This window comes from Pteropus medius, unplaced genomic scaffold (assembly GCF_902729225.1).
Source record: "Pteropus medius unplaced genomic scaffold, Ma_sr-lr_union100, whole genome shotgun sequence".
Taxonomy (NCBI): Eukaryota; Metazoa; Chordata; class Mammalia; order Chiroptera; family Pteropodidae; genus Pteropus; species Pteropus medius.
The window spans coordinates 33,032,460-33,047,997 of NW_024349800.1; the positions used below are offsets into that span (position 1 = coordinate 33,032,460).

Below are 15,538 nucleotides of genomic sequence, written 5' to 3' on the forward strand. Positions count from 1 at the left end.
CTTACTTAAAGAACATAAGTAGAAAACACACAGAGCTTACAGAAGTGGTAACAGGATGGCTTCGAGTTTAAAGGAAACTGGCTCTTACTAGATGTCCATCCTGGCTCCTGTTCACACAAGGGTCATTAAAAAGCATATTCTCCTTCTCATGCACAGGATGTTTCATGCAAGATCCCATTAGTGCTAATGGGTCATTTTCTTTCTATTACCCCAAGAATCAAAAGGAGAAGTGCATCTTTGATGAAGTGCTAATGCTACACAGGTCTCAAGCCACTTAAGAGTTTTCTTTGTTCTCTTCATATGGAAACTCAACAGGGGACTTTAGACCACTCTCTGCTCTATGAAGAGTTTATAAAGACAGTATTAAGTGGTGATGCTAAGTGCAGCTTCAGTAATGAAAATGAGAATGATTCCCTTACTTATAAAGCCAACCTTATCCACCTTCTGTGTTCGAGGCTTGTATCCTGTACCGCTTGAATCAATATTTTCTGCTCTTTAATAACACAGGGGAAAGATTACTGCTTTTCTTCAATAAGCTTTAAAAAGTTGTTCAGGCAAATAAGATTGCTAATAGGAAAAAATAGGATTGTGGCAGGAAGTGGGGAAAGGATGCAAGCATTTTGGAATAAGCTCTCTCCCCATTTGTTGTCTTGCCATTCTTTTTTTATTTTTCTACTGTGACCTCAATCCATCAGGTGGCTGACAATATTTGCTCAGTGCGCACTGAGGCCGGTACTAGGTACTATGAGAAAAACTAAGACAAAAAGAGTCTCTCTCTTCCAGGTTATAATCAGAAAGAGGAAAATTGGTTATCAGGTATATAGCAGTCCATACTTAACTTTCAGTAATGAATTATACATCTGAAAAGCCTGAAGCAGTGCCAAGAATTCTTCACTCAAACCCCCACTGTTCTCTAATACTACATTCATTAGGCCTGGAGGAGAGCTGAAATTTCCTAACAAATTTATTTTAATAAATGAATGTAGGACCATTTCCTTACATTGACATTTGCTATGTAACAGTATAAATCTCAGACCACAATCTCAGATGTGCAAGAAAGCTGTTTCTCTATTTTTTTCTATAACTTGATTTTTATTTTGAGCTCTGATTCTTTGAGATTAGAGTAAAAATATAATCTCTGACAGTAATAATGACTGCTATAAAATATGTCTTTGAATATTAAAAAAAATCTCAAGCAATTTTAGTTTCCTTATTTCCCTGGGATTGTGTCTAAATTAGGGTGAGGGACTGCCCATTGTACCAATTTTGGGGGAGGTAGATTGCATAGGAGCTGATCTTGAATATCCTATGTTCATAGCTCAGGTACCCACTGAATTGCTACACAGCACAACCCCTTCAGGTCAGCCATTTCCTGCTTGTTTCTGTGCCTCCAGGAATTGTTCTTTTTGCTCCCGCACTACGGCGGAATATGGAAAGTTCTGTGAGGCTGCCTAAATTCCCAGCATGTTTAAACCCACCATGCAGCCGTGTCTCCTTAAAGATCTCATTGCTGCCTCTGGGTTCTGTTGAGGAAATTCACACAGATCAACATTACCCTGTAAAGCTACCTGAGGTTTTGACATCCACCATGGCTCAGCCCTCAGATTAGAGTACCGTGTTCTCTTTTTGTCATTAACGACTGTGTTCATATTTTTTCTCCTCTACCTTTATCTCCTGCTTACCTACACGAGAGGCAGGAAAGCTTTACTCTTCTCATGCAGCTGCCTGTATAATTCTGTCTATTTCACTTCTCTAGGAGTCTTGGATTTTAAGATTCAAATGCAGAAAGATAATTTTATATCTTTGGTTTACAATTCATATCCTTTCACTGAGGCAACTAAAACACAATGGCTTGAAATAGAAAAGATTAAGAGGAAGAAAATATGGAGGAAAAAAATCAAATATTTCAAAAATAGTATCCCATCTTGGACCAAGGACAAGTATCCTTTAATATTAAGAATGATAGTTAGTAGTCAGTAGATGTTTTAAGAGGTACCTTCAGTGCAAATTATACAAGATTAATGGCATCCTCATGTAATACTTATAGCTTGAGTAGGTCAGGGACCTAAGTTCTCAGTTTTTGTGGCTAAATGACTTTAAACAAGCTCAATGTACACATCAATACAATTCAAGAGTCTTATATCTGTGCATTGATTTTACCCTACCTACAAGCTAAGAGGTTAGCTTATTACTACTTTATGGATCCTGGCAGAAGACATAAGATTTCTGGGTCAGAGACCAAAGACTTTATTAGTCATGACTAAACAAGCAGCAGGAGCATCAGCATGTATATCAGTTCTCCTTGTTCCCAAGTCCCATGAAGACACCACAAAGGGGCCTAGATAAATGTAATTCGGAGTGTAAGAGATTTGTGTTAAAATGGGGAAAAGGTGTCAGCTTGCAAGAAAGTTAGAATGGTTAATGTGAGAGAGAAAATTCAAATAACAATGAGAAGTCAAAGAAGTAGCTAAATAGAGGGTTTTTTTTTTTTTTACCAGAACTGATAAACAGGGCCAGTGTATAATGGAATTTTGGGATCACCCTCCATATATTGGTTAATTCCACATTGATTAATTACTACTCAATGCCATCTAGATACAATGAATAATCTGTGGTAGGAAACAATCAAACATGGATTGCAATTTCTTTTTTTAGGTAGTGGCCCATAAAGTTCGAAAATAAACCTAGAAACATGAAGATGACAAAGTGACAAATTAGAGCAAAGTATTTCCTTAGAAACTGCACTAAAATTAGAAAAAAAAAACCCATAAAACCATAATTGATAACTTGTTAACAGATCCCAGAGCAGTATAAATAATTCAAAGTGGTATTACTTTACCCAAAAAAGAAATACCTGGAAAAGGACGTAGTATCCAGGTATATACAGACTATTGTAGGAGCGACTGGTAAATAAGATAGGTACAAGCAAGGATAATGGGCTTAAGCATAGCAGAAAAAGTAATTTTAGACACTAGAGAGAATTTGAGATTCTGATTAACTGAAAGACCCAGAGTTCTTTAAGCAGAACATAGGTTTGATCATAACACCTGTTGACTACATATTTTCACTCTGGTGGATACTTCCTATATTTCATCCCATTTAATTCTCACACAAACCTATGGGATAGATTTTATTACCATTTTAGAGGTTACTAATGATCAAAGAAACTAAAACAAAACAAAACATACATCATCAAAGCCATAGAGTTGGTAAATAGCTGGGCCCGGATTTCAGTGCAGGAATATGCAACTCCATGGCCCATGTTCCTTCCACTTGGCCGAGCTGTATCAAACTCATTTAGTTCTTTGTGGAAATTGCTTCTAGAATTTCTTCTAGTGTTATGTTATTCAAATGCTTTTATCGTTTTGTATTTTTAGAAAAATATCTAGTTATAAATTTACTTTATTTTTGTTAATTTAATGAAAAGTAAGCCTCACTATTTTTTCCCCTGTCTTACTGTATGTTTAAAGTCAATGACAAGTTACTTTTGTGACCATAACTTTGATCTTCCCACAGGTGACTTGTATATAGGAGGAGTGGCGAAAGAAACATACAAATCCTTGCCAAAACTCGTCCATGCCAAAGAGGGCTTTCAAGGCTGCCTGGCATCAGTTGATTTAAATGGACGGCTTCCAGACCTCATCTCAGATGCTCTTTTCTGCAATGGACAGATTGAAAGAGGATGTGAAGGTACTAGATTTTGGTATCATACCCTAGTAATTCCAGTTCCACTTATAAGTGAGAACAAGTCTCTCTAGCCAGCAAAATTCATTTCTGCCAACTGATCAAACCCAAACCTTAGGGCTTAAATATCTTTATTTATGTTTTTAACTTTTCATCCCATAAATCTTAAATTTTCTGGACTATTTGCAAGCCTACACTAATGCCTGTTGTCAAACAGGAGCTGTATCCGTGGTTCTTATTATTTTCTGCATCTTTTCATTCCATAGTTTCAAAAATTAGTGTGTTAATCAGTTCTGCAATACTTACTTTGTAACAGTAAATGGATTTCCCATTTAGAGTAGAAAAATATACTTATTCCAGCAAGTGTTAATCAATTTGAGCCTGTTTTTTTTTGAAATCTACATTCAATAGGATATAACAGAAGAATAAAATTTAGATACAATTCTCGAATTACTGTTTGGTTTATGTCTACCCAGCAGCATGAGTATCTCCTGTATATTATCAGTTCGTTTTAGCAAAAATTGGTTTCTTCTATTACTCTAGGCTAATATTCTATACTTCATAAATGTGCTCAAGTATCTTTCTGTTCTTTGGTGTTTTGTATCAGACTAAGATCTGTAGTACTTTTTGATTGCTACTTTCATTTTCGATAATTTTCACTTCAACACCTCGAATTATTTGAGCCAATTCTCCCTCCATAAATGTAATTTAATCACATTATCCTGAATTTTGTGGCTCTGAATGTGTGGCTGCTTCTCCTTTAATGTCGAACACAGTTTAGGCCATTTTAAAAATTTTAGATTCATAAAGAAATTTTACATGATGGAAACAAAGAAAGATATGTGAATCCCTATCTTCCAAGAGATACGAATCATTTCCTCTCAGCCAAAATAATGCCATTAGATTTAGCAATTACCTAAGTACATGGAAATTTTTTTTTATTTGAAAATACATTTTTCTCTCTATACAACATATATTTCCCTGAAAAGTCAGCTAACATTCAAACTGTGTTTTAATCCTGCCAGATGATAAGGCTATTTAATGCAAGTCTCAGTTGAATTTATTTTTTTTGTTATTGCCATATTTGTTTATTTCAAATTTTGTTATAACACATTCTGTAAAACAAAGAGAAAATTTGTTTTCTCCTTTTACCAACTTAACAAAGAAAATAAAATTGTTAAGTGAATAAATTCCTTCTAGTGGATAGACACAAAAATGTGGGCCAAAACTTTGATTCTTGGAAGTGCTCTAATCCATGAGAATATGTACATTAAAAAATAAAAGTACTACAAACTCTTCTGAAAGTAGTTTTCAAAAATAGGTCTTTTAACAAGTTTCTTGGTAAGTGACTTCTCACCTATAAGAAATAGTGGGAGCAGACAGACACATTTATAGCTAAACAACCTAGATTTTGTTTGAACTGAAAACCAATCATACACACATGACCTCCACCACTTGCACATGACATGGGTGGATAGAAGGGGAAACTAATGAGAGGAAGATGTATTGAGAGAGTGTAAGCAAAAATGATATTTGGTATTATTTTCCATCTAAAAAGTAATTTGATTAAGATGATTGTGGAGAACCTTAAACTTCTATTTGAATGTTTAAAATCATTCAGTGCATTATGACATCAGTTCCTCACCTCATCTAGGATGTTTTATATCTGAGTTTTAATAATTCTCACCCTCTTTTATCTCCTTTTCCTTTTTTTATTAGAATATTATTATGCTCCTGCCTTTCTACATTTACGTTTCCCTGATTTTTTCATTCCAACATCAAGATTAACAACTTGCAGTTTATGATTACTTCTATCCTTTATGGTTCCTCGGAGTAATCTCAGATGTGCCTATTATAGGTGTGATTAATGATATACACATAGGATTAGTGGTCAAATTGTAAATACTCAATAAATTCCCTCCCTAAATATTGTCTCATGGAATTTTGAGTCCAAATCACATTGGAATCACTTAACTTTCATATTACTAGAAAAAGTATAAATTTGATAACCAAATATCTTGTCAATATTTCCTATTGTTCCTACCTAACAAGACTTACAAATTTCTAAGACCCTTTCATGTAAAAAGTTCTTGGTTTTCCCTAAATAATCACTTGCTGCCTTTTGTTTCTAACTAATTTTAGTTGATAATAGCTCATTTTATTTTTATAACACATGTTAGCTATGGGAGGGGACTTACCTTGTCCAAGTCCCTTTAGGTTAATGTTTTGCAAATTTAGCCAGTATCAGAATTGCCTTGATAACTGTTAAAACCCAATTCCTGACACCACCCCCATGGTTTCTGATTCTGCAGGTCTAGCATGGGGTCCTAGAATTGAAATTTCTAGCAAGTTCCTAAATTATGCTGGTTCTGTTGGCCTGAGGACAACATTTAAAAACTACTACTTGAAATGGCATTTTCCTGTTTACATAAGAGAAAATGGACATTGTTAATCCACCAGTAATCAGGCTCAGTTATGCTCTATCCCGAGTCAAGATAACTCCAGTACATAAAGTCAGTGATTTTTTTTTCTCCTAAGTTCAGACACTCTTTGCATAGATTAGTAACATTCAGCCCTAAACTTCATTATAAGCGACAGAAATACTTAATTATTAAAGCTACTATTGATTAAGCACTGGTAACATTAAGTTTACACATGCTATTTTATTTATTCCTCAAAACTATAAATCAGATATTCTTGACTTTTTTAGATGAGTAAGTCGAGCCTCAGAGATGTAAGGTGATCTTCCTAAAGTCACACAGCTAGTAAGTGGATGATAGAAGCTTTGAACCCAAGTTTGCTTTCCTTGAAAGGCCAGGCATCTAACCACTTTTCGCTATTGTTTCTTTGGTTTCCAGAGTCTGTGGTTTTACCTTCACTTTCTTTTCATTTTTAGACATATCCTTATTTTTAACCACTTAATATAAATGTCCTCATGGATTGTTTCCAATTTTATTCAGTGATGAAATGAAAGGAACATTATATAACTAAAGGGAAAAATAAATTTCGGGCTTTGTCTTGTGCAAATGCCTGTCAGTGTTTAAATATTGGTCTAGAAGGTGAGTATTTTGAAAAATGTCTTGTCAGGCATAAGCATGCATTCTCTTGTAATACTTGAATATAGAAGGACTATTGTGATAATGAAAAAAATAATAATAAAGTATGTCTTTATGCTCACATAAAGGTTTAGCAGGTACTCTGAGTTGCTGCCCCACAATATTGGAAAATTACCTTTTAGGACGGCAATTTTACATTTTTAGAGTTTAGCTTTTTTTTTTTTTTTTTTTTGCCATAGTGTTTCTGCTATTTTTTGTTAAAACAAAAATCTGAGTCTTCATCAGTTTTTAATCCTGCTCTTTCTCTCCACTAGGCAAGTGAGGGAGAAACTATCCATTGGTAAAAAGGCACCTGATCCAAACTGGGCTTGTACCATTTCTTGATACTATGCTTATCCCAGGAAGGGATGTGCTAAGTAGTGCTTCAAAGGGTTAAAAAAAAAAAGCCCTAATTATTTTCAGTCTCTAATACCATAGTTAAAGATCATTAGATTACTTATGTCTTATAGACTGGAAGAAATTATGCAATTTAGTGGTTCTTGTTATTTGATACAATAGGTGAGAAAAACTGTTACCACTATTTAGATCTCCCAGGCCTGGGAGGTTACTATTATTATTAACAACTACTATTGCCCTTACTATAACAATTATTATATAATTAGTATTTATAATTATGGTTTCTGAAATTGTGAAAATTCACATGCGTTAGACTAAATTCAGTAACTTTCTATGAAGAATACCTTTACTGAGAAAACTGTAATAGAAATATGACTGTAAGGAGCTTGTTTAAATAGACTTTTTATAAGAACATTAGTTTATTCAAAGGCTAAATATAGATAATTCTCATTTATTCACTAAATCAGTTATTGCAAAAGATCTCACTGTTAATAACATCTGATTAGGCTGGTGTCTACTTTGATATCATAAAATCTATAAAATTGTGTTTACTACAAAACCTCTTTAACTTATACTCAAAAATTGTTCAGGTGGATAGCATTCCCTTCCCACCCTTCTCTTTATCCTTGTAAGTGAAGTTCGATTGTAATAAACATGCACAGGGCAGTTTATAAGAGTTAAAGACAGTTGCGAAGGTAGAGAAAATACAGACACAACTCTGAAATCCTTAAGCAATATGTACCACCCTGGTAAGAGGGAAGATAAACAATCCAAACCAAAATCTTGTAAAAATTTCTTTATATTGCAGTTTGTTTCGTCCATCCTGCACTTCTCTGATCTCCAAATTATATATACATTTTGAGAGTTTGATGTCACTCTAAGGTTCATCTGTCAGCAAATGTCTGGCATTATAGTTTTAAGCCTTAATTGCAATAGTAAAATAAAAGATCTAAAGGGGAAAAAAAGGGAAAGGGATAATTGGTCTGCTAATGACTGTAGTCTACACTGTATCTGCACAAATAAGCAATGCAGTCACTTTGATAATGTACTCATATCGATCCAAGAGAGGAAAAGATATAGAAGCCCTTTTAATTTTCCTTCATTACATGTCATCAGCTCAATTAACCATTATATATATATTCATATATATATATACGCATACATAGTAAAATTCTAATAAAGTACCGCTTTCTCATTTTTCGCTTAAGATTTATGGCCGTTAGTATTAATTTGTTTGCTTTACATAGCATTTCTCTCCCCCTTTATAGCGGCATGCTTTTTGAATCTGAACATTCTATGTTTGCCCCATTTCAGTATTGCTTACTAACATTTAATATATTTTGCTTTTTTTTTTTTTTTTAATTTGCTGACAAAGTTGCATTGATGAAAGCTGACTTGCAAGGTAGATAGCCCTGTGTGTATAAAACAAGACTGAAACCCCGTAATACACAGTGGAAACCTCAAAATAACATTTTTTTTTTCATTTTTGCCGTAACTGTTGTTTGGGTTCACATTTAATTTTCTCCCTTATTGAACATTGTGCAAGAAACCTCATTTTGTAGCATAGTTTGCATAAAGGCTTTCAGTCTTGAATATGTTTGTATAGTGATTACCTTTAGTGCTCTGATCATCCTTTATTCAGTTCTTTGTTTTTCAGTGTTCTAGTTACAATTCTTTAGAAATAGAATAGCATTCTTTTTATTTGTATGTTAAATGGGGGCATGTCATCTATACAGTTATTCATTTTATGTTTAATTGCATGAAATTGTCAAAGCATGTGAATTGATACTTGCCAACATACCTATCCAAAACACCCAACAATCATAACTTTATCTATAGTTTGTGCAGGGAAACTTCTGGAACCCCTAGGACATTTTCACATAACTCTCTTCAGTTATTTTGCCAATTTTATCTCAATTTCATGAAGTTATAATCTCTATTTCTCATGGTGTCTCTATTCATTGATCAGAAGTTAAGGAGATCCATGCATTTTTCTAAAATTCAGATGGTGATAGAGAATTATTGATGATAGAATGAGATTACCTGCTACCATAATTATACTAGAAGCTATGTGCTTGCTTTTACTATTTGTTGGTTTAGTTTACTATTATAATGTATTTTGTCCTATATTTGAAACTTTAGAAAACCTTCATATTATAGCTTCTCTGTTTCTAATTCAGGTGTGTGAACTAGAACTTTCAAAACTAGTTTGGTCATATAATTTGAGGTGTTGGCAACTACTATATGTGACCTAACTCATGTCTCAAACACTATTGGAATTTTTAAAAGAGCCCAAGTTTCTTTTAAATTGCTTTGCAGGGCCCAGCACAACCTGTCAAGAGGATTCATGTTCCAATCAAGGTGTGTGCTTGCAGCAATGGGATGGCTTCAGCTGTGACTGTAGTATGACTTCCTTCAGTGGGCCACTCTGCAATGACCGTAAGTACTTCTCAGCATATGGACAGATGCTTGTCTTTGTTTCTGTTACTGTCTGATATCCAGGATCTAAAACTGGGACTCTTTATATTATCTGTGAGTAAGTTACACTGTCATAAGCAGGAGAAGCAGTTGTTTCTATTGGAAGGACATTTTGAAATACTAAAGTATTAATCAAGGATGCTATTAGCTACATATTGTGATGATGGTGATTCTGTTTGTTGTAATTTTTTTTTTAATTGCTGATGGTCACTATTGAAAACAATGTTTTCATTTCCTTTATATGACCATTCTCCCCTAGTTTTTGAAGGAGACTTTATGTTGCTTTATATTAAGTAGTATTTAATTTTATAAGATTATATCTTGAGGGCTGTAATTTTAGTGAATGGTGGCAGGTATCATTATGTGTTTTTTTTTTCTCTCTACATTTCTTCAAGCTCATGTCTACCTTTTACTTTAAAAACATGTTTAAACTTTGTCCTTCAAGTACTGTTCCTTCTATTTTAGCCACTTGTGGGGTTTTCCCCGCCTTTAGTCTCCCAATATAGGCACGATAAACACAGAGTTCACATTATGTCATGGAATATCTGCTAGCAACTAATCTTTGTGATTGCAGTGAGGGTTCTGATGCCAAATTAACTGTATATAAGATGGTGTTCTGTTTCTTAACTTCCAAGTAGATTATGATTTATAGCCATTCATCAAAATCGTAAATGCCTTTCCTACAAAATATTGCATTCCACTCTATTGAGAAAATAGTTCTGACAAACCTTTCTGGTTGTAAAATAGAGTACATACTTTATGTTTTTAAATGCTCCAGCATTTAAGAAAAAGCTCTGGGATGATGGGGTAGGCGATGCAATGATTGAAGGCTTAGGCTTCCGGGCAAAGGCTGGGCTTGGATACAGATTTAAAGGAAGACTAGAGTTTGTTCATTTTGACATTTGTCTATTTGAGACTATTCATGTCAGTGTACATATGTGTATCAGTGTTGAGGATGTGGTCAAGCAAATACTGCATTGAACTGAGTTGTCGCAGCCTAGCGATACAGTACAATTCACCAGCTACCGTCAAGTTTCCTATCCAAAATGTGAAATGTAGGAAGAACGAGCAACTAATACAAAGAAAAATAGTACTTGGAAAAGACTTGTAAAGATCACACCACCACAGACAGAGAAATAGTTAATCTCCATCCTTTCAGTGACATCTTCCATAGAATTACAAGGAAACTGGAAGCAATAAACATGTATTCAAAACTGTCACACATTTGCAAATACAGTATTTCTACAAATAAAATCACTTACAAACAATAACTTCATTTGAGGTTATATAAATAACCTTAAAGATGCGATAAATACTTGTATGTGCATAAAGCAAATTTAAAAAACGGATATGCTTTTAATAAAGACATGCATATATAGATATAGTAACTTCCTGCATTTGCTCCTACCCCATAGAAGAATAACCTAAACTTATTTTCAAGGACAACCAGAAGACTGATAACTTATTATGTGATTTTATTATGGCAAATTTTTAATCGAGTACAATCCTGACAGATGTATGACTATATGTGGTAGCTAAGAGAGCTTTTTTCTGTGAAAATGTTTTTCATTTTGCTAAAGAATTTTTTCTGCCAAACTTTACTTAATCTAGTTTCATGTTTTACAAAACAGTTGCCATTTGGTTGTGTCAGATTGTGTATCCTCATATACCAGTTAAATATGAAAAATATAATTTGCTGTATGTATTTGCTAGACATTTCCTAAAGGAACATCAAGATCCTACTTTAAGCATCATGCTGTCTTCAAAGCATTTTTACAGAAAATTATTTGAATGCTGTTCTTGGGTGATAGTAGTGGTGATGACAATGATAAACCTACTTGTTATTTTCTTATAAATAAGGTAAATGCCATCCAGTAAATGTGTCTCCTGATATGCCTCTTGCACAAATAAGCATTAAAATGACTTTGGAGGGCTCTCAAAATACATGTATTTTGATTAAATTATTGCCTCTTAGTGGGTTTTCTGGAAATGCGAAATAGTTTCCTGGTTTTTACGTTGATGTTTTGGTGGTGAGGATATGTAGGTACAAATCAATATTTAAAAGTAAATCTTTTTTTCACATCAACTATAATTTATAGAAGGTACAATAGTAACTGTTTCTTTTGAGGACGCGTAATTGATAGGGCAGTAAAAGTAGCCTAACACATTTCCTTCACTTTTTAAATTAATCAAAGTAAACTTTATCTCTACATCTCACTGTTTTTCTATGTTACATAAGTAGAATTAGTGTGATTCCTAGGATTTTAACAAACTCCTTTTCTTTATAGAGGTTGACTTTTAATATATAAAACCATTTTTAGAGATTTCATTTCTTAATGAAATTTTCATTTCCAGCTTAGGTATTCTTCAATATTGTGACTATAGCTTTCAACTGCATAGAAAACAAACAAAAGAGGAAAACAGAAACAAAACTGTTTAAAAGAGGAAGAAAGAACACACCACATAGCAAATGAGATACCCTACCACTACCACCACCAACAGGCCTTATAAATGTCATTGCTCTAAGTTTCATTGAGTGGATAACAGTAATTAGAAAATTTTATTTGTTAGCCTGGAGGTATAATTAACAATGAGAAAATGGGAATACTTTTTACTTTGTAAGTGTAATCTTGGATAAATCATCCTAATTAATGAACTTAAAGAAATCTTTCAAAAAAGAGGTACTTAAGCAAAATGATGCCAAAGCCAACTTTTAAAGAAAAGTGAAAATTGCCAGGTAAATGACCTAGTCATTAACAAAAACTGTTGCAGAATGTGTGTGTAGGGTAGTGTACTAACTCGTTTCTTGTTCTCCCTAGTTAAATATCACAAGCTAGCTCTTCCTGATTCTCCTAATCAGAGGCAATGTATTTTTTTTTTTCTCTCTCACTTCTATAGAATTTTGTTCATGCTGTTTTATTTGCCATCACCTTCTACCCTATAGTTACTGATATTTGATCTTATCTTCCTGTAAGACTATATGCTTCTCCCAGGGTCAATAGTCTTTCATATTTTGGCTCATAAGCCCAGTATTTTGCGTACCATGTTACACACAATTGGTGATAATAGTAACTCACTAATGTTGTTGACTAGGTACATGAATCTTTTATAAAAATTTCTAGTACAACTCAATGGCCAAAAGTACTCTCCAAGTTCCTCAATTCGTAATTCATGAACTTCCATGGTCTGACCTTAGCATTCGTTTTCATCCTTATCTATTGCAGAACCTTGTCCATATGGCAAATTATTGCCAACTAACTTACTTAGGACTTTATGAGCAACATTGCACATCCCACTTTCCTCACATTGCCTATGCTATTCTTGGGGAATACACTCATTCCACCTGGAATGCATTCCTTTCTCTGTATCTGCCTGAAAAAATATAAGTTCATTTTCAATCTCTACTTAAACTGCTCCATCCCATGGAAGCTTTCCTGGTCTTCTGAACTGACTTTGCCTTTTCCCCTTCTGAAATCTTAGAGCAATGGTTTCCGTACTTATATTATTTATACTTACCATATTATAGCTATTTGTAAACTTTTTCTTGTGTGTAATCACTTATTGAGTGCTTGAGATGTGCCAGGTCTGTGCTGAGTTTCCATTAATTATGTAAAATCCGCACATCACCTTTATATGGTTGCATACACATGCACCATTATCAAACCACTGTGCTGCAGCAATCCTTTTCTGCTTTCACCCCGTGGTCCAGAATAGAATGTAACCATATTAGTTAATTTAATGTCAGGTTGGGAAAGATGAATATGGCTGTGACCACATGGAAAGTAGTGAACATAATAACATTGTCACATTACATTAGTGTAGAAATGCTGTGTGCCAAATTATAGTTCAGCTTCAGTAGTGTCTGTGACCATAAGAAAATAATATATCACAGTGCTGTGATTTTGGTAGTAGGAGGGTGTGAGCATTGCCATCAGAGGACTATTTTCAAAATTATAAACTTTGTCAAAAGAAAATCTTTCTGATAGGATTATATCTTTTACGTGAGAATTAGAAATGTTCACTAAAACAAAGATGAAATACATTTGACTGTGACTTGTTACCGTGACACTTAAAAATATCTTTAGCTTTGTTTCTCACCTTCTTTTGTTGTTTAAAAGAGAATCCAATATTTAGAGAATCAATCTCAGAACTACAGAAAATGAATCATAAAATATATAAAAATAATTTGGATCAATGTAACATTATTTCTCTCCCATTTAGAGCTGCCAGCAGTATTAAGCTGTGAGTGGATTTGCTGCTGACACAATTTAGGGCTGAATAAAATTTAGCTATGTCCACAACCAGATTCTTATTTGAGTATGATGATTCTTATTAACCTTAAATTATTCAAGCAGTTCTAAATGGCAGCCTTTAAGTCGCTTAAAGCAAATCATAAGCAATATTTACTGATAACGATTTAGAAAAAACTGTGGGGAAACAGGGTCAGACCTGTCTTAGGTTAAACCATAAAGGGTTTAAATATTCAAACTGAGTCAAAAAATAAAATAAAAGAAAGCATAATGTATGATAGAGAAATATACTGTATAATAGAAGTATTATTTTCTGTTTTATGTAAATGTATCCTTGTTTCTCTTGTTGGTAAAAGACATCATAAAAGTAGATGCATAAAAGGAGATATTGGACTTGGACTTTTCATATTGCAATTGGGCAGTCAAATGACAGTTTTAAGCTGATTCTACATAAGAAAATTTGAGGAGGAAAACCCCAAACAATGAAATAGAGCATTACTGTATTTGAATTATCCAGATTAGTCCCTTAGTCCCCTGTATTGTTCAGCTGCTGAATGATTCATGACTCTAAGTAGCATTTTTTACTCTGTGCAAATGGTGCCAATTTGGCCCCAATAGTCAAGAAGGAAGGCCCAATTGATATTTTTGTTTTTCTCTGCTAGTACTCTCTGATTTTTCTGGTCTGCTTAAAACTCTGTGTAGATCTTGATTTGACTTTTATGTTAGTACTCTTCATCTCAGGTATTATGTTAATATGGAGGTGGCCTTCAATGTTTGTGTTATTGTGGTAACACTGCCATATCCCCACAGAGCCCAACTAGATCAGGGCTCCATTTGAGAGATTTTCCCAGTCACCTTGGCTAACTATTCTTAAGGGATTACAGTGGTTCCAGTTCTCACTGGATGGTATATTTCAAAGAGCCCTGCGACCACAGTCTCTGTCTGCATAATTAACTTTTTGTTTGTGCATTGTGCTCAGATTTCTTACTTTGCTATTCATCCACAGCAGCACAGCAGGGGCAGAACCCAGGATGCTGGGGGTGGGGGCGCAGTACAGGGGGAACTGCAGACTGCCTGAATCTGAGGCGTGAATTTTTGAAACTTGAGGCTATTAGGTTTACTTTTACTTTTTACATGAATTTCATTTCTCCAGAAATGATGCACTGAAAGCTCTTGTGTACAAAGTGAAGATTAGTCATGGTGAAGTCTCAGAATCCTGCATAATACTAAATATGCTTAAACAATAATTTAATGTCCATTTATTAAGAAGTGATGTAAAAAGAATAAACTGTTACATAATTCTCCAACTTTATGGAATTAGATTATCATAGGTATTTTTTTAAAGAAAGAGTAGAAGATTTAAAATAATTAGACTTTGGAAAATCGATACTTTCTTCATATACATTGTTTGTTATGGATATACCTAGCTAGTGCATAAGAACTACAACATATTTTTATGTAAATAACACCAACATATTTTGTTTTATTTATTTTATTATTTTTTTATACCTACAGCACCTGGTCTTCCTAGGTGGTCTCCCATCCAAGTACTAACCAGGCCCAACCCTACTTAGCTTCCAAGATCAGACGAGATTGGGCACGTTCAGAGTGGCATGGTCATAGACAACACCAACATATTTTAATGATACTTGTATAATTAACAGGTACTATACA

General features: G+C 34.0%; 1 protein-coding gene and 1 pseudogene across 14 annotated transcripts in view; one reads left to right on the plus strand and one right to left on the minus strand.

Moving 5' to 3' along the window:
* NRXN1 (neurexin 1) overlaps positions 1-15,538 on the plus strand; it is a 1,007,449-nt gene that overhangs the window by 515,807 nt on the left and 476,104 nt on the right. For all 14 annotated transcript variants that reach the window (XM_039887176.1, XM_039887185.1, XM_039887183.1 and 11 more), the window contains 2 exons: positions 3,517-3,690; positions 9,456-9,575. In XM_039887176.1, the coding sequence (XP_039743110.1) occupies positions 3,517-3,690; positions 9,456-9,575 (294 nt within the window). The remainder of the gene's footprint in view (positions 1-3,516; positions 3,691-9,455; positions 9,576-15,538) is intronic.
* LOC120622172 (uncharacterized) lies at positions 15,371-15,489 on the minus strand (annotated as a pseudogene).